We start from the raw sequence: 19032 nt of genomic DNA on the forward strand, positions 1-19032 counted from the left end.
ATTATTATAGTGAGAAAACATAAGGGTATTAAAAGTCTAAAATGAAATATAATTTATTTTAAATTTAATACTATCTAATTAGAATCGAGTATATTTTATGAATTGAGAATTTCTTAATTGGATGATTTGTTGTAAAGAATCAAAATGTAAAAAAGTCTAAAATAAGATATAAATATTCTTAAATTTACATAATTTAATTAAAATTGAATATATTTTCTATCCATATGAGCACGACTCAATTTGATAAAAAAATCTTCTCTATTTTAATTAAATTGTGCTAAATTTAGGAAGAAATATAAATTATTTTAGACTTTTTATCTAAAAAAAATAAGGTATTTTGGTGTTAAAGGTCGAATGAATTTGATGGGCATAATGTTTAGGGTAGAATTTGATGTGGGGAATTGGAAGAGAAAGAATGAAGAATTTCTCAATTGGATGATTTGTGTTAAGGAATCAAAATGTAAAAAAGTCTAAAATAAGATATAAATACTTCTAAATTTAAAATCATTTAATTAGAATCGAGTATATTTTCTATCCATATGAATTGGATAGAAAATATACTCTATTTTAATTAAATTGTACTTAATTTAGTAGGAAATATAAGTTATTTTAGACTTTTTATCTAAAAATATAAGGGATTTTGGTGTTAAAGGTCGAATGAATTTGATGGGCATAATGGTTAGTGGTTTAGGGTAGAATTTGACGTGGGGAATTGGAAGAGAAAGAATGAGTATTAATGGGTTTTAATAAAAATTAAGGGTAATATGATAAATTAATACGAAGTAAATAAATATGTCTAGTAAAATTTCAATTGTGGTTGGAAATTTTTGGGTAATTTACCGATAATGTGACATGGGCTTAAAATAATAAAAAAATGTTATTGTATTTTAAATTTTTTTATTATTAAATCGAAGGTAAAATATCTCGTTATCTTTTTGTGATATACCTTTGTAAGTATCTTGAGCTAGTAAAAACATATCAAAGAGGTTTTTTTTTCTTTTTTTTTCAATAATGATGTCTATCAATTTTGATTTATAATATGTATATATTAAATCTTTAATATGAGTTTGAGGGGGGAAAAATAAAAAATAGTTTACAATAATTACGAGAAAATTCGATAATTTTAATTTTCGAATAAAGATAAAGGTAAAATCATATTAGGGTGCGAATTGAAATTTACGATACGATATTTATTTAGACGGCTCGACGATTTTATTTCTGTTCTTCCACGTCTCGCCTCAAGATCTTTCTTTTCCTCTCTGCCGCTTCGGCTACGGAGGAGGAGGAGGTGGCGTTCGGAATTTGATTTATAGGTACGAGGCCCCGTCGCCGTCCTTAAATCCTTCAGATTCTTCGGCCATCTCGGCGGCGGCGGGGATCGAGCTGAGGGCTTTCAGTCTTCAAGGGGGCGGGCGGGATGGAGGAGGCCAAGATGTCGCATTGGGCGACGGTCCGCGCAGTGCTGTCGATCCTGCAGTGGTGGGTGTTTAATGTCACGGTCATCATCATGAACAAGTGGATATTTCAGGTGTGATTCCTTCGTTCCGATTCCGTTATTTTTCCTCTTTTTTCCCCCCTCCATCAGCGTTTTTATTTCTCCGATTGATTCATAAATGTACTTCTTTTGCTCTTTCTGGATCGGAAGAAAGTTGAGTTTTTAGTTTTCCTTTTATGATTTCGGTTGTTCTTTGTCGGGGATCGGATCCATTCCTCCATTTCGCGGTTTAAGTTGTATCAGGTTATGAATCTGTGGAATTTATGTACTTATATGCTCGTTATGGGGGTACAGTTACATTGATCTGTGGTTAGATAGAGTGTTTTAACTGGATCTGACTGTATTATTCCATCTTCTCTCTGGATCTGGTGGTTTTGTAAGAGGAAAGCATGGGTTCATCAAAATTCTAGGTTAATTCAACTCCGTTAGATCTATTGCATAAATTCAATGACTCTGTTCAGAAATAAATACAGATAATAAATGATCAACAATTTGGAAAAAAAAAAGGGAAAAATTGAAGGAGAAGGATTGAAAAGATAGAACCTGAAGGCAAGTAGCCTCTCACGCAAATTTGTCCAGATCTACACCCCATGATACAAACAAGTGCCTATCTCTCTATATCAAACTGCAAGCCTTATAGTAGTCCTCAGAGATCTTAAGCAGGAAAACATAAATGAAAAGTAATTATTCTCTCTTTCACAAGGTAAGTTGATCTCTTAATAGAGCATCTCACGTTTGGTAAGAATAAAATTATGTTATCCGTTAGCAGTAAATAATTATTACTTGAATATGTTAATGCTAGGTAATCTTTATCCACTGTTTGGATTTGATGATGCATTTTCAATTAAATTGGATAAAATATTTTCTAAATAAAACAATTTTTTTCATTTAAAAAAAATATGGGTTTTCTTTTGAGTTTTTGCAAAAACTTACAACAGTTCGTGACAAAATTCAAAATTTTTGAATGCTTAAAAGATAACATGTCAAGTTAAATTTTATGTAATCAATAAAGTGCTTTTAAAATCTTATATCGACATTTAATGCAAAAGCTTTGATTAGAAGGTGCAGACGTGTAGTGTGAACTAGGTCTAAAACTATGCCCCTTTAAAACTAGCATCCACTAGAGAATTAGGCGTTGTTGTTGTGTGTTTCTTTCTTCAGTTTTCTAGATCTGCAGTTCTAGACTAGAAACCAATTTCTTCTCCTTCTCCTGCTGTTGTCCACTGGTTTCCTCCTCATTGCTTTATTTTTTGCTATCATAAATTAAATTTAAAGTTTATTGGGGACTTGTATACCACAAACCAACATTTCCCATCAATATGGATATGTCTAAGAAGTTCTTCATGAAGGAATTTGTGGTACCAAGCCACTTACAGCTAGATCCACATTAATGCACCTGTTGAGGAGTATCAATGCTTCCTTATATGGCAATCCGTTAAGGGTGCATTATATGGGTTTGTGTTATCATTGATTCATGGAGTTTATCCTCCTTTTTTCATAAAATAGACTGCTAAATTGAACACTTGTCTTTAGACTCAAGAGCCTCAGAGTATATGTTTGGTAATATGTCCTATTTTCTGGATCCTTTTTCTTGTAGCACCAATGCTAGACTCATTTCCGGCCTTCTATTTGGATCTTTCTATTGCTTTCACCTACTGCTTTTTTATAAAGTTATCCACACATGCATTACTTCACATCCTCTTTCTAAATATATTTCATTATGCTTCTCTATTTTCCAGCTATTTTGCCTTCATTCTTATTTGACTTCAGATTCTCCTCCTAAGATTACTTAGAGGCTCTAAATAATTTAGGATGGCAACAGGCACTTAATTGGATTGCCCACCTGATCACTACCTTGTATAAAATGGCTTGGTAGTGACTAGTGGGCACTTAATCAGACTCAGATTTGAGTTGTATGTATATATATATATATATATAGGGCACCTAAACTGTTGCCTTGCCTTGTTCCAAGTTTGTCAGTGTTCATTCCATCTGTTGCAAGTCACATCGTTTAGAAAAACATATACAGTTAGTATAAGGGTACTTGTTCTCCAATTTGACTCTCTGTGTTTTATTTATTTGTTTATGTTGTTGGCTCTAAAATTCATATCTGTCTTCACAGAATCTAGATTTTAAGTTTCCTCTGACAGTATCATGCATCCACTTCATCTGCTCCGCCATTGGAGCATATATTGTGATTGAGTTACTAAAGATGAAACCCCTAATTGAGGTTGAACCTGAAGATCGCTGGAGGAGGATATTCCCAATGTCATTTGTATTTTGCATTAATATTGTCTTGGGAAATGTGAGCTTGAGGTTTATTCCAGTTTCATTCATGCAGACTATTAAATCCTTCACTCCTGCAACAACAGGTTGGTTTTCTGTGCTCTGTGCCATAATATTCTATATGAATGTATTTACAAGCATCTTACTAATTTTTGTATACACTTCCAGTCATTTTGCAGTGGTTAGTATGGAGAAAAGTTTTTGATTGGCGCATATGGGCTTCATTGGTTCCCATCGTAGGGGGGATTCTTCTAACCTCCATGACAGAGCTTAGCTTCAATACATTTGGATTTTGTGCTGCCTTATTTGGCTGCCTTGCTACATCAACAAAGACAATTCTAGCAGAGTCTCTTCTTCATGGATATAAATTTGACAGGTACTCAATGTTCTTTTTATAGTTAAATGAAGTGTCTGATCTTGAGAGCCAGAGTTTATAAATAAATGGTTTAGCCCTTCATCTTTTTTACGTTTTCTCTCTGCTGTATATTTCTTCTAAGAGTGACTGTTGTATGCTGAATTATATTGTGGAATTCTAATTATAAATGTTGCAAGTTGTCAGATTTAATGATTGGATGTTATTTTCATTCAACAAAACTACACTGCATCACTTGTTCCAAGTATTATCTGTAGACAGTTTATCTATAAAGAAACCATATGTTCATTTGTAGACAAGGAGATGAAGATGTCAGCTACTGAGTTGGTATAGACCTCAAAAGTTGTTTCCAGGGTTTTGGGTTGGACAACTTCCTTAGCCCATATAGACTTGGCTTTCACACACACACACACACACATACTACAAGGAAAAAGAAAAGAAAAGAAAAAGGGAAAAACTGGAATAGGAGATGTTATGTTATTCTTCACAATGCTTGCATGATAAACTATGCTTTTAGCCTTGAAGATGTCCTTGCATCACTTTAGCATCCAATACTGAATCTTATAAATTACCTATTACTTGGGACTCTGTTTTGTTCATTTCACTTAAGAAATCCGTTTCTAATATCATTTCAATTTTTTTTTTTGCTTTGTGACAATTGAAAAAAAATAAAACAGGGAATTGGACTTAGCTTACTATGTTTGTGATAATATCACATTTTAATTGGTCCTAAGCAACAAAGATTTTCCCTCTCATGCAACTTGTACCTATAAGTTTGTAGATTTATTTGGATTAACGTGTTTTTCAAAGTTTGTGTTAAATGTATGGTGCTAAAGCCAGACCGTCAAAATTGTTTAATTTACTAAATTTAAGATATTATATATACACACCTATCTTTTTTGCCGGTCAATCATCTTAACTCATTGTCTTTGTTGTAGCATAAACACGGTGTACTATATGGCACCTTTCGCAACTATGATACTGTCTCTTCCTGCATTGATACTCGAAGGAGCTGGAGTGGTCAACTGGTTCTACACTCATGAATCTATATTTTCATCTTTGCTCATCATTTTTGGCTCAGGAGTTTCAGCCTTTTGCCTTAACTTCTCAATCTTCTACGTCATACATTCAACTACAGCTGTGACATTCAATGTTGCCGGCAATCTCAAAGTGAGTTAAACTTTCATGTTCACATGAGTTCCTCTCCATTTCCTTTCATCGTCTGTTCCTAAAAGAAGACATCCTACCACAGGTTGCTGTTGCCGTATTAGTTTCATGGCTTATTTTCAGAAATCCAATCTCTGTTATGAATGCATTCGGATGTGCCGTGACTCTGTTAGGCTGCACGTTCTATGGATACGTCAGGCACAAGCTCTCTCAGCAGTCTGCAATTCCCGGAACACCTCATACACCTCGAAGTCAAATGGAGCTACTTCCGCTTGTAAATGATAAGCAAGAAAAGCTTTAGTGGTCTGTGCATTGATGAGTTGTAGATCTGCATCGATAGTTCTTAGATCAGAAGAGTAAAGGTTAAGATCCCACAGATGTTACTGCCTACCCAGATTTGAGTTACTGGCACTAGCTGCTCTTTTGGTGTTAAAAAGTAGACCTCCAATTTTCTTTGTTTTATGTTCTACACGTTATTCTGATAGTTTTACTCATGGTTCCTGATTAAGCATATCGTTTCATTTATTTATTTGCAGAATGCTTTGAGGATTAGTGTCGCCAAACTGCTCTTAAATTTTACAAATGTTGTGCAGCTTATTCTATTCTCTATCCACCTGAGTTCTACAAAATGATGTGAGACGATTAGTTGATTAAATTTCCCAAACTGCGAGGAATAATATAACAATGACCTAACTCTAAGCCTTTGAAGGAGATTGTACAAAGGAGAAATCACTCTAGGGTTCATTCACAAATTCGAAAATCTAACAGATTCTTTGGACTAACTGAGAATTTCTTGTCATTGTGTCACTCATCGTGGTCGTTTTATTTTATAAATTTATTTATAATTTAAGTATCGAGCTTTTTGAATCATTAATCCTCAACGGCAAATACCGACTCGAATCTGAGATGCCTGCTCATCAGACACACTCATGGGAGGTCACGTCTTTTAATAATAATAATTAATATACTTATTAGTCATTATATACTTTTTGATAAAATCAAAAATAATTTAGGCGCTAGAAGGAGGGCTTGAGCCTCCGACCTTGTGGTTAACAGCCACACGCTCTAACCAACTGAGCTATTCCAGCAACTTGATTTTGTAATTCATTTTATATATTATAAACAATAAAAATATATTAGAACAAAAATGGAACGCTTAAATACATAAACAAATTCAAAACAAGCATGTATATTATAGTTATTTACTTTACTAAGTTTTAATTAACACTTATCTAAGTTTTAATTAACACTTATCTAAGTTTTAATTATTCCTGGGGCTATAGTATCATAGTAAGATATTCAGGTTGTCATTTATATACTCATAGTTCGATCCCCAACTATGACATATTTGTAAGATTCTAGACTTTTGGACTGTTTGCAGCGTGCATTTTCCCGTTTATGTGCTTCGATGGTTCTAAATATCTAACCATATTGTATCACTAATACGAGGTGTTAAAGGCGGGCCCCAGGTTGACATGGAAGATAAAGTCAAGGTGAGGTGGCGGTCTAAGTTAAGGAAAGGTGGCAGTCAAAGGGTCACCCTTGAACAGGGCTTAGCCTCTCGCCTAATACTAAGGCCCCTCAGTCCAAGAACTATCGAGCCAATGACTGATCAAACCTGAGGGACACAAAGGAAGTGTATATCCGATCGCTCATTATTCGTCTAGGTCGAAAAGAAGACTGGCTTGCCTAAAGGATGGTCGGGAACATATTCGATCAGATCTCAATAATAGCCTTTATTCAGAGTGCAACTTCATATACAATCAGCCAAACATGTGGCCTTTACTACTCATTCTCCCGCCCTCCTATATACCGTCAACTAGGTAAAAAGGTAACTAGAATTACATGGCTCGATATCCTCAGACCCATGGAGTATGTCAGGTAGCTCTTAGAAAAAATCTGACTAGATGTAAATAGCTCAAGATATTATTTCAGTCACCAAAAACCAGTCCCTAGTGGTAAGGATGACTGACCAAAAGGTTGGTCGGGTCTCTTGGTGTTGGTGTAATCGACCTCTAGGGTTTTGATGTTTGACAATGTACCTTAGTATGGTCATTTTAACTGAGGATTTGGAAGAGAAAATTGACTAGCAAAGGTAAGTCATAACCAAAAGATATGTAGGTGAGTGAAGCTAGGTGGTGGAAGTGTTGGTGAATAAAGTCGGGTCCTAGTGAGTGAAGCTAGGTGGTGGAAGTCCTGGTGAGTGAAGTCGAGTCCTAGTAAGTGAAACTAGGTGGTGGAAGTCCTGGTGAGTGAAGTCAGGCAATGGAAATCCTAGTGAGCGAAGTTGGGCATCCCTAGGGGGAGGTAACCCTAAGCAATATGTGATCGACTGGCGGTCGATCGGACCAGCGAATTATTAATAATGCTAACACTATTTTTTCTTACCATTTTTTATATCTATCGTGCTAACTCAGTGTTACAGGCAAGCCTTAGTAGATCATCTTAGTCAGATACTAAGCAAGGCCAGAGAAAGTCCAAACAGGTCTAAAGGACCAGATATTTGGCAGGTAAATAAAGGTAAGCCACTAAAGGAGTATGACTCGGTGAGGGCGCATTTCTCGTGAGGGAACTGTAGGCGTCGATTCAACTTAGATCCATTTGGGAAGCCTAAGTTGAGATCTTGACTAGATCTTGGTCTCGAGGAGACAAGATCTAATTACTACCCTATCTACTATGTTGTGTTAACTCTGTTTTGCAGGATAGATATAATCTTTGACTGTCTGAACTAACCTTTTCTTGTAAGAAGAAGGTTGTTGGAGAAAGGACTCCAGACACTCGGAAGGGATCCGGGAGCCCGGAGTCTGGACGGTCGTGGGCGCCCAGGCAGTCCGGGTGCCCGGACTCGGTCCAAGCGCTCGAACTTGAAAACTCATCCACAAGCTTACGCGGAGAGTGTCGATTGACCGAGCCACGTGGTCTAGGCGCCCAGAAGGGTTCCAGACGCCCGGAATGGACCTATTTAAAGGCCCTCGACCCAGAGCTTTAGGACGACAATCACTACTAGTTTACTTCTTGCTCGGTGCTCCAAAAAAGCTCTCGCAACGCTGCTACACTCCACCGACAACCGACGACCAAGACTTTTCCATTTTATTGTTGTTGTTGATAACTTTTATTTCCAGTTCTTGTACTTAACTCCTATAATCTTTTGTGAACTGTTAGTATATTGTCTAACGAAATCACTCGACGAGTGCGAGCCTTGGAGTAGGAGTCATCGAAGGCTCCAAACCAAGTAAAACTCGGTTTGTTAGTATTGGTTTATTTTTTCTTCTGCTGCATATTTTGATTAATTCGCTATCGATTTTCACGATTGCTATTCCCCCCCCCCCCCCCCCCCCTCCCCCTCTAGCGTTATTTATGATCCTACACTTGGGGCCCAGTAACCTATTCTCCAGAAGCATGCATCGATATCCCTTCATATGGCCAAATTATCATAGAACCGCTCGGACCTATGGGACTCATTTCTTTGTTATTTCATACTTAGATCTTCAGCATCACACAACATATATTTAAGCGGCTCTAAAGATAGAGCATTCTTACAAAAAATAGTAGCTTTGTTATACATATCGATATGTCGCCCGATTAAGTGGTCGGTCGGCTAAACCTTTCGGCAAGGATATATCCAGGGGAGAACATTGTCAGAGAATTTTAACAACCTATCAAAGAATAATAGTCATTTATCAAAGAATATTCTTCTATAATGACACATGTCTCTTATTAAGCCTTCCTCGAAGATGATTATACTTTCCTTTAACTGACACATTATGATAGCATGCTCCTTCAACCACCTCATTAATTACGTCAATTACCAAAAGGGTGCACATGAGTGACGGAAGATTCCTCAGACTGGTATACGCCTTTTAGGATGAATATATTCCTTTGCTTGAAAATTTCTGACACCCGACATTCTTTGTCATCTCATGATTGCAAATGTTATAGAGATGATCATATATAAATGCGGGGTCCTCTCCGATGGCGAGGTACGCACACATCATATGTGATATGGGTTATAAGGAGTGGAGTTCGAGTAATAACGTGAAAGGGGATATAAGGAGAAGAAAGAGGAAGTAAGGAGGTTCGGTCAAGATAAATGCTCTCGGTAAGTAAATCTCTATCGTCCTCTTTAGATATGTCGGGATAAAAACAATAGAGCACATAATATAAATAGGTATGTGAGATCCGACAAACCCAAGTGAGTGAAATACTAATAGGCGCGCTTATGTCCAACAAGGAAGTCTCGATCGAGTAGGAAATATCGACCGAGAATGTAGGTCTGGTCGATAGTATAATCCTGAACGAATTACCACAAACGAGGGAGTAGCACGCATTGATACACTCAGCAGTAGAAGGATGACCAAGCATAAAATATCGGCCAAGTTAAAATAACAGAGGGGTAATAAACCTAAGAGCACTTGGCAAGCAACGCTCCGTTGAGTTTAAAGACATACATTCCTAAGCAATCTTTGTAATTGGTCTAGCAAAGGTCGATCGCCTATCATAAAGCCCAACGAGACTCGATAGGCAAAACCCGCGCGAGCACTAACACAAGGTAAATATATTTCTGTTGAGATGTATACTATAAATCTAGCTTTTGTATGAACATCTATTTTGAAATATTTTGAAATAAGAATCACTTTGGTCAAATGTCTGTATTTTATATTTATATATATGTCAATGCAGTTGTCCATTTAATTTATATTGTAGATAACATGGTGTGTGGTATCACACAGAAGATTATGTTATCGGTTCCTTATAAATTATAAATAGTAGCTCACAACCAAGATAGATTGGGACAAACCATTGGAACGATTGTAGTGTAATTTGGTATTAGTCTGTCTTGACTATAAAATTACACTAGTACACTATGTGTGTATTGAGCAGGATCATTTGAGATTGTTCGATTTATACTGACTACATAAAAGAACAGAACCTCTGTTATTATGGATGTGCGTCCTCTTAATCCCGATATAATAACAAGCACGTATACTTAGTATTTATTTATTTAACTTATTAATGAGTGAGATTTATTCGTTAAATCAATAGACCCGATGAGTTGGGAGATAGTATTATTTATATGGCGTGTTGTTGATTATAGAAGGAATCTGTGTCCTAATTATTTAGGCTGATGATGTCCCCTTGAGGAGCTCATAAGGATTATCATGTAAACCCTGCAGGTGGACTTAGTCCGGGATGATAATAAAGTTGAGTGGTACTACTCTTGGAATCAAATGTTAATTAATTGAGTTGTCAGTAACTCATTGAATTAACAGACATACGATATCTTAAACACGGGGAGATTAACGCACTCATGATAAGAAGGAGCCCATATTGTAATATGAGATTGGTGGGATAGTTCCATAATAACCCTTTAGTGGTATAAGTTATTATTGATGGACTTGACTTGGATGTTCGAGCCGAACACAAGAAGCCCAAGCCCATCAAGAGACCTAAACCAATTCCTCCTCTAGGTCTCTGTTGTAGCCTCTATATAAAGTCTCGCATCCACTCATCCATAACTTGATTTGGTTTAACTAGGTTTGGTTTAACTTGGTTTAGTTTAACTTAATTTGATTTGGTTTAACTTAACTTGATTTGGTTTAACTTAACTTGGTTTGGTTTAACTTGGTAACTTAACTTGGTTTGGTTTAACTTGGTAACTTAACTTGGTTTGGTTTAATTTGATTTGATTTAACTTGGTTACCAAATTAAACCAAACCAAGTTAAGTTAAACAAAATCAAGTTAAACCAAACCAACACTACAAAAAAAAAAGCTAATAGACAACACTTTTTACAAAAAACGTTGTCTTTTTTTTTTCCTACAACACTTTAGTGAAAAGCGTTGTCTAAATTTTTTTATTCTTATTAAAATCAACGCTTTTCCAAATAAGCGTTATCTATTATTTTATTTATTATTTTTTTTTTTTGATAAAAAACAATATGTTTTTTAAAAAGCATTGTCTATTATGTCGTCGCATTTTTTTCTTTCACCGTTTTTCTCTTCCGTCTTAATTTTTCCCACCGTGTTTTTCTATTCCCTCTTATTTTTATTTTTATGTCTAAACCATCCTAAACCCTATATGTCTTTCCAAATCCCTCTCTCTTCATCACCTCCTCCTATCCTTTCCTTTTTACTGCCTCCAACCGGCTCTTCTCTTCTCCCTTCTCCTCCCTCCTCCGTCGGCATTCTCCCTTGGTCGATCTCTATCCTCCCTCCTCCAAGATCTGACAGGCAAGTGGGATGCGATTATCGAGGCGACGACCACCTTGGACCCATCTTCAATGATGGGCACACCGTTGCATTGCAGCTGGGCCTCCTAGCAGTGTGCATCATCCTACCTCAAGATCATAGCAATGACATCTAGGTTGTTGTGGGCTTTGAGGGCCACCTCCTACCTCAAGATCTCCACCTGCCCTAGAGCCTTGTCCATAGGTACGTCTTTGATCTGCTGAAACCTCAGAGTTTTCCACTTGGTTTCATGTTCTAGAGATCTTTGTTGATGGTGAAATGAACAAGATGGGGAAGAGGGATTGAGATTGAGATATGGCACAACCCCCCCCCCCCCCCAGAAAAAGGAGCGTTGGGGCATCTTTGGTAGATTTGCTTCTTGCTTTTTTACTCCTCTAGATCTGTATCGCATGATGCTATTGTGATTGGTAAATCTCCTCTGGATGTAGTTGTGAAATTTAGTTTAGGTTGGTCTGGCCAGATTTTGTTGCTATTTCTAATAGGTGATTCATCTCTTTCTTCATTAGTTAGTTTATTTTTGATATGGATGTGAGCAAAATAGAGCATGGAGATGCATCATTAATGGCGAGATTCAACTGTTTCTATTAGGAAAAAAAACGTATTGTATTTGATGATAGATGATCTATTCTGGAAGCCTTAGATCCTGAAGTATAAGAAGCTATGGAAGTTTCATTTTTAAAATTTATGTGGGGAAATGGAGATAGTAGTCATTGTAAATCCTATATGTTTAAAGATCAAATATAAAGATCTAAATAACATCTAAATAATTTAGTGGCATGATGTATTTGACCTTTCTAATGAAGTTTAAGGACGGGTATAAGAGAGTCGATACACTCCTCACAACTTTTCCTTATATTAAATAATCATTTTAAAAATGTACAAGACTCAACCTATTTACTTACAGTTATTAAAGATTTGAAATATGCTAACACACATGAGTGGGTTAAAGTTGATGGCTCTTTTGCAACAATAGGAATAACTGACCATGCTCAGGTGATTTGATTTTCAGATTAGTTCCATCAAGTATCAATGTCATCTTCTTATTAATTTCAAGATCGATGTGGTGTTTCCTTACAGGATCATTTAGGTGATGTTGTGTATATTGCATTGCTAGAAGTTGGTTCCTATATGAAGCAGAGCAAATATTTTGGTGCAGTTGAGAGTGTCAAGGCAACCATTGATGTAATGTCTCTTGTTTATGGAGAAGTTGTTGAAGTCAATACTGAGTTAAATGATTCTCCTAGGTTGGTGAGTTTCAAGAAAATTAGTTGTTAATTAATCTATAAAATAAATACTTTTATTTTTTCATACTTGTCACATTTTATTGTTTTTGATCATCTAAAGAAGCAGTAGTCAATACTGAATGTGAAATGAAGATGAACATATGTGTTGTCAAAACAGAATATTCCATGTGTTAGAATGTAATTAAAGGCTTTTAAGAATCTAAGCATTATATATTGCTATGTTATTGTTTACTTAGTGTGTCACTACTTGAAGTATCTTCTTAGCTTTCTATTTATGATAGACGACCAACTCTCAAGTACTTTTCGGATGATACTTGGAACTTTATGAATACTCTTTTTTTTTCTTAACATTCATGTCTTTTAACTATGACGCATTCACTTAATTCATTAGATAATACTAAGATACTATCATTTATCTTTGTAAAAGGTTAATGCAAGCCCATTCGAGGATGACTGGATCGTAAAGGTCAAATTGAGCAATGATGGAGAAGTGAATTCATTGATGGATTCTGAACAATACTCAAAGCTCTACGAGGAAGAGGATGCAAAGCATTGAGGATATTCATTTTCAAAATCAATTCATTGCCTCTGGTCAGATGTCTCTCAAGGTTTCATTGAGTCATTTCCATAGAAACTTTGGCTGAATTTGATTTTTAAATGACTCGTCTATCTGCATTTTTTTGGCATTTAACCTTTTTTGAGATAATAAATAATGTGTTGTTATTTTCGTGTCATATCTGCAAAACTTTTTTGATGCAAATTTATATTTGATCACATAAAGACTAGGAAAATCCTGCCTGTGAATTGGCCCAATTCCTTTCTCATTTTGCAACTTACAAGAAAGACATTTCATATATATGTTTCCTTCATATCAAATATGAAATGGTATTTTTCTTTTTTTTTTTGGGAAAAAATTGCAATTGTGTATTCCATGAAGCATTCAGATTCATAGATCATAAATTATCTGAAATAAATATAAGTTTTTTTTAGATTTTATTTTTCTGTTAATCCATGTTCATTCCCTACCTTATTGATTAACTCTTTGATGACATTATTGAGCTAGGCTTAATTGACTGGATTGCCCATCTCACTTTGTACTGGTTGATTTGCGTGCCTAGGCTCACCAAGATAAACTGGCTCAAGTAGCTTGCGAAGCTTATCCTTCACCAGGAATCGCCTCACCCACATGTAACCCTTTATTTGTAGTAAGCTGTAAATTGTGATGCATTTCTGATTTCTGTTTAGCAAGAGTTGATTTTTAATTTCTAATTAGCAGTAGTTGATTCACAGAACTGGTTATCACATAACCAATGGTACAGTGTTCAGTAGTTCTTAATTGTTAGATGATATTTTTCTCTATGATATTGCATGTTTGATTATGCCAAATTGGTTATATCTTATTGCTATAATTATTTTTTGTTAGAATTGCAAGGTTGGTATTGAATGGAGGTATCCAACTGAAGATGGATTGGTTTCACATGTCAATTATTTTCAAATCTAGATAATGTTGGGTTAACGATTGTGTTAATCAATATATCTATCATTTTGGGAACTATCTTCGAATTTGGACATGTTAATTATTTTCAAATCTTGTTCAAATCATGTTAACAGTAGTATCATCATTTTGAGAATTATGTACTTGATTTTTATGTACACTGTGTATCTATCTCTGCCTATATATATATATATATATATATATATATATATATATACTTTACCTAGTTTTGATGTGTCATGACTTTGTTCATTTTGTTAAGTTATGGTTGATTTCATTTCTATAGCAAAATCAAAGAAAAATAATGGTTTTGTAAATATAAAAACAATGGTTTTGTAAATAGAAAAACAAATATGATTTTTTATTTTAAAAAAATAACACTTTTAAAGCGTTGCAAAATCGTTGTCTTTGTAAAAAATGACAACGCTTTTAAAGCATTGTGAAATCGTTGTTTTTGTTACAAACAACAATGTTTTTAAAGTGTTGTTTTTGTTACAAATAACAACGCTTTTAAAACATTATCTTTACATAGACAACACTTTTAAAGTGTTGTCTATCAGCTTTTTTCTTGTAGTGCAAGTTATGGATGGGTGGATGCAAGATTTTATATAGAGGCTACAACAGGGACCTAGAGGAGGAATTGGTTTAGGCCTCCTGATGGGTTTGAGCTTCCTGTGTTCAGTCCGAACACCCAATCCAAGTCCATCAATAATAACTCATACCACTAAAGGGTTATTATTGAATTACTGCACCAATCTCATATTATAATATGAGCTCATTCTTATCATGAGTGCGTTAATCTCCCTGTGTTTAAGATATCGTATGTCCATTAATTAATTGAGTTACTGACAACCCAATTAATTAACATCTGATTCCAAGAGTAGTACCACTCAACTTTATTATCATGCAAGACTAAGTCTACCTGCAGGGTTTACATGATAATCCTTATGAGCTCCTCAAGGGGGCATTAGCAGCCTAAATAATTAGGACACAATTTTCTTCTATAATCAACAACACGTCATATAAATAAAACTATCTCCCAACTCATTGAGCCTATTGATTTAACAAATAAATCTCACCCATTGATAAGTTAAAGAAATAAATACTAAGTATACGTGCTTGTTATTATATCAAGATTAAGAGGACACACATTCATAATAACAATGGTTATGTTCTTTTATGTAGTAAGTACAAATCGAACAACCTCAAACGATCCTGCTCAATACACACAAAGTGTACTAGTGTAATTTTATAGTCAAGACAGACTAATACCAAATTACACTACAATCGTTCTAATGGTTGTCTCAATCCATCTTTGTTGTGAGCTACTATTTATAATTTATAAGAAACTGATAACATGATCTTCTGTGTGACACAACACACCATGTTATCTACAATATAAATTAAATGAACAACTGCATTGACATATATATAAATATAAAATGCAGACATTTGACCAAAGTGATTCTCATTTCAAAATATTTCAAAACAGATGTTCATACAAAAGCTAGGCTTATAGTATACATCCCAACAGAACCATCTCCTCAACTCCCAAAGTAAGGATATTTGCAATCTGGTCGCCAAACATTACCCCAAATTCTTGAGATTCGAGATAGGCCTTTCTCCTTATCTCAAACCGCTCTTTCTCCTCAACCTTGAAAAATAACAGCTCAGACTTAGCAGAATCCGATTCAACTTACAATGATTCTAGCCGGGCTTCTTATGTGTCCAAGTTGTGTTGTTGTTCTAGAATCAACATATCTTTGGAAGATAACTCTTTAGTTTGTTTAGCCATGCCCGAAGCATGGGAGAATCTCAGTTCCTCCAACAGAGTGGTCTTTCTGGCCAGGTCCGATAAGGCTTTATCTTTTACAGTGATCTCTGCTCGGAGTCAGGATCCACTAGAATTTAATAGAGCTTCTAATTTTTTTACTTTCCATCTGTTGAGAATTCACTAATTGTTGAAACTCCTTCAAGGTGTTCTCCATATTTAATAGCAGCTCAAGTGATTTTTGCCAACAATCAAATTATCTTGAATTATCTCAAAGAAGAGAACAACCAAAGCATGCATCGAAGCTCAATTCCTGATCACAATGTGATCAATCGTAATCGTGAAGTTGTTGATCGTAATCTATTCAATGATTATTTTGTCAAAAATACATTGTATAATGATGCAATGTTTTGAAGAAGATTCCAAATTAGATAAAATTTATTTATGTGTATCTGTGATGCTATTAGTAATCATGACAACTATTTTATACATAGAAGCAATGGACTTGGATGACTTGGTTTGTCAGCCTTGCAAAAAATAATAGTTACATTTTGGATATTGGTGTATGGTGTATCAGTAGATGCTACTGATGAATACATTAAAATAGGAAAATCAACTACCATTGAAAGTGTGAAACGATTTTGTTGAGTTATTGTTGAAGTTTTTGGAGGACAGTACCTACAATCTCCAAATGCTCACGATGTTGCTAAGCTACTCTATATTGGTTAGCAACGAGGTTTTCTAGGTATGTTAGATAGCCAAGATTGCATGCACTAAAGGTTGAAAAATTGTCCAATAGTATGGACAGGAAAATATTCTGGTCATAGTGGAAAGTCAACAATTATTCTAGAAGTTGTAGCTAATTATGATATGTGGATCTAACATGCGTATTTTGGGTTGGCCAGATCGAACAATGATATTAATGTACTTGAGTCTTCTCATCTTTTTGCTAATCTTGCTGAAGATAGTACTTTTCCTACTCGTTATGTCATTCAAGGAAAAGAGTACAATATATGTTATGTTACTATTTAGCTGATGGTATATATCCAAAATGGTCAACACTTGTTCAAACGATTCATGATCCATGAGGTCGAAAGAATTTGCAATGAAGCAAGAAGAGTGTAGAAAGAATGTTGAGCGAGCATTTGACATGCTCCAATCACACTTTACAATTATTGCAGGACCTTCAAGTTTTTGGTGGAAAACTATCTTACATGATATAATGACATCATATATTATGTATAATATGATAATTGAAGATGAACGTAATTTCAATGCACCAATCATGGAACACTTCGAGGTGCTAACTCCATATGTTGAGCCAACAATAGATGATAATACTCGATTTAAAGAGTATCTAGCTCGATACATGCAAATCAAAGATAAAGAAGCTCACATTGCCCTTGGAAATGCATTAATTGAGCATTTATGGGAACAATATAGTAATTCTAAAAGTTAAAGTCTCATAATATTGTTGATGTGGGGATGGTAAAAGCCTCCACGTGTCTCCGCAAGGGTTGAGGTATCTGCTTATGTGGAAGACAAAAGTCAAGTCAAAGATAGTTCAGTAGGGTAAAATTGGCTCGAACCCTATCGACTAAAGCTAGGTTCGTACATCTACTCTGCTAATACTCCCAATCGGCCATGGTCGCCCAGGATTCATGAACCAGGAGCCAACGCCACTTCCGACAGGTCGTGCCCACTCGAGCATCACTTGAGTCGGACCAGCCAAGCATGATTTCACTCAGTCAAACAGAGCAAGGGTGCAGACTTTGGATCACCTGTGCTGCAAACACCAAGGACATATACTTGGTTTCTTGATCAGTTATATAATGCTATGAGGTCCTTTCTTCCTAATCTTGAACCAAAGTAACCACAAGGCCCAAAACTCGTATTGCATAATATATGTCAAAACACCTATCATCATTAAAGATAGTAAACTATTACTATAACATAGGAAGGTATGAATACCAGTGAAAAAAGACCATTAATACAAGAGAAAGCTAAAAAGTCATCATATAATCATTAACTATTAATACAAAAGAAAGTCAAAAGTCATCAAATGATCATTGATCATTAATGTAAAAGAAAATCAAAAGTCATCAGATGATTAATCATTAATAAGGGGAAGGCCTAGAGCTATCGAAATCATAAAGATCATGCATTAATATATAGAAGGTAAAAGACCATCAATGATAAATACAAAAAGGAGTCAGCAAGGAGAAGTGGGGGTATATTTTTTTGAAATACTCTACTATTGGTTGCCTATAATTTTTCTTTTACCTCCTTGTTAATTCTACCTTAGGCATCGGAGTGACAACACTAGGGTAGCCCAGCATCATTCTAACCCTTTTCAAATTTATGTAACTCTCTAAGCACTTGAGAAGACGATAGTTCCTTCCTTTGACTCCTCTCTTTTGGAGACTTCAGTGGCAACAAACAACACCCTCTCCTCATCATCGGTGGGCCTCCCTCTGACTATCTTTGGGGTAGGATTAATTGTATTTTCAATTAAGTGTCATTGTTTGTCGTAAAAAAATTAGTAAAATATAATTATATATATAAACCTTTTAAATATATTAATTTTAAATATAATAATTATCATATGAAAATGTTAATAAATTAAAATGTCAGTTGATAATTAAATTATGAGTAAAAAAATAGAATATTTTAATAAATATTCTTTTTCGGTGTGAATGAGTTAAAGTTGGAATAGTAGTTGGATTAAAATTGTAATATTTTGGCGTGACAATTATATGTTTGCGGTTGGAGATGGTTTTTTCATTTGCACCCCTTACCCACCTGAAATTAATAATATTACAAATTAGTCTCAATTATTTCTTTAATTTGATTTCATCCAATCGAAAAGCGACCCACGTGCAACTGATGCGTACAAGAAACGAAATGAAACCCACGCAAAAATCATGTCCACAGAGCAAAACGATCAAGTTAAC

The 19032-nt window shown here is 35.2% G+C and overlaps 2 protein-coding genes and 1 non-coding gene across 3 annotated transcripts; 2 read left to right on the forward strand and 1 right to left on the reverse strand.

Moving 5' to 3' along the window:
• The first annotated feature begins 1213 nt into the window (after positions 1-1213).
• On the forward strand, positions 1214-5850 carry LOC121967856 (UDP-galactose transporter 1-like). The gene is made up of 5 exons (XM_042518347.1): positions 1214-1528; positions 3618-3867; positions 3950-4157; positions 5093-5324; positions 5407-5850. Exons 1-5 carry the CDS (start codon positions 1418-1420, stop codon positions 5620-5622), a joined length of 1017 nt encoding a protein of 338 aa, XP_042374281.1. The 5' UTR covers positions 1214-1417; the 3' UTR covers positions 5623-5850.
• A 485-nt stretch (positions 5851-6335) lies between these two features.
• Positions 6336-6409, reverse strand: TRNAN-GUU. The gene has a single exon. It is a non-coding gene; the product is annotated as a tRNA-Asn (tRNA).
• A 5220-nt stretch (positions 6410-11629) lies between these two features.
• Positions 11630-13368, forward strand: LOC121968645 (glycine cleavage system H protein 2, mitochondrial-like). The gene is made up of 4 exons (XM_042518954.1): positions 11630-11751; positions 12473-12561; positions 12646-12816; positions 13240-13368. Exons 1-4 carry the CDS (start codon positions 11673-11675, stop codon positions 13366-13368), a joined length of 468 nt encoding a protein of 155 aa, XP_042374888.1. The 5' UTR covers positions 11630-11672.
• Positions 13369-19032: the final 5664 nt, after the last annotated feature.

The sequence above is a fragment of the Zingiber officinale genome, chromosome 3B (assembly GCF_018446385.1).
Source record: "Zingiber officinale cultivar Zhangliang chromosome 3B, Zo_v1.1, whole genome shotgun sequence".
Taxonomy (NCBI): domain Eukaryota; kingdom Viridiplantae; phylum Streptophyta; class Magnoliopsida; order Zingiberales; family Zingiberaceae; genus Zingiber; species Zingiber officinale.

Excerpts from the sequence above, each read along its gene's own strand:
- LOC121967856 (XM_042518347.1), top strand. The coding sequence starts at position 1,418 with ATGGAGGAGGCCAAGATGTCGCATTGGGCGACGGTCCGCGCAGTGCTG. Across the intron at positions 3,868-3,949 it reads CTTCACTCCTGCAACAACAG|TCATTTTGCAGTGGTTAGTA; the intron begins GTTGGTTTTCTG and ends ATACACTTCCAG. Across the intron at positions 5,325-5,406 it reads ATGTTGCCGGCAATCTCAAA|GTTGCTGTTGCCGTATTAGT; the intron begins GTGAGTTAAACT and ends ATCCTACCACAG.
- LOC121968645 (XM_042518954.1), top strand. The coding sequence starts at position 11,673 with ATGACATCTAGGTTGTTGTGGGCTTTGAGGGCCACCTCCTACCTCAAG. Across the intron at positions 12,562-12,645 it reads GAATAACTGACCATGCTCAG|GATCATTTAGGTGATGTTGT; the intron begins GTGATTTGATTT and ends GTTTCCTTACAG. Across the intron at positions 12,817-13,239 it reads TAAATGATTCTCCTAGGTTG|GTTAATGCAAGCCCATTCGA; the intron begins GTGAGTTTCAAG and ends TCTTTGTAAAAG.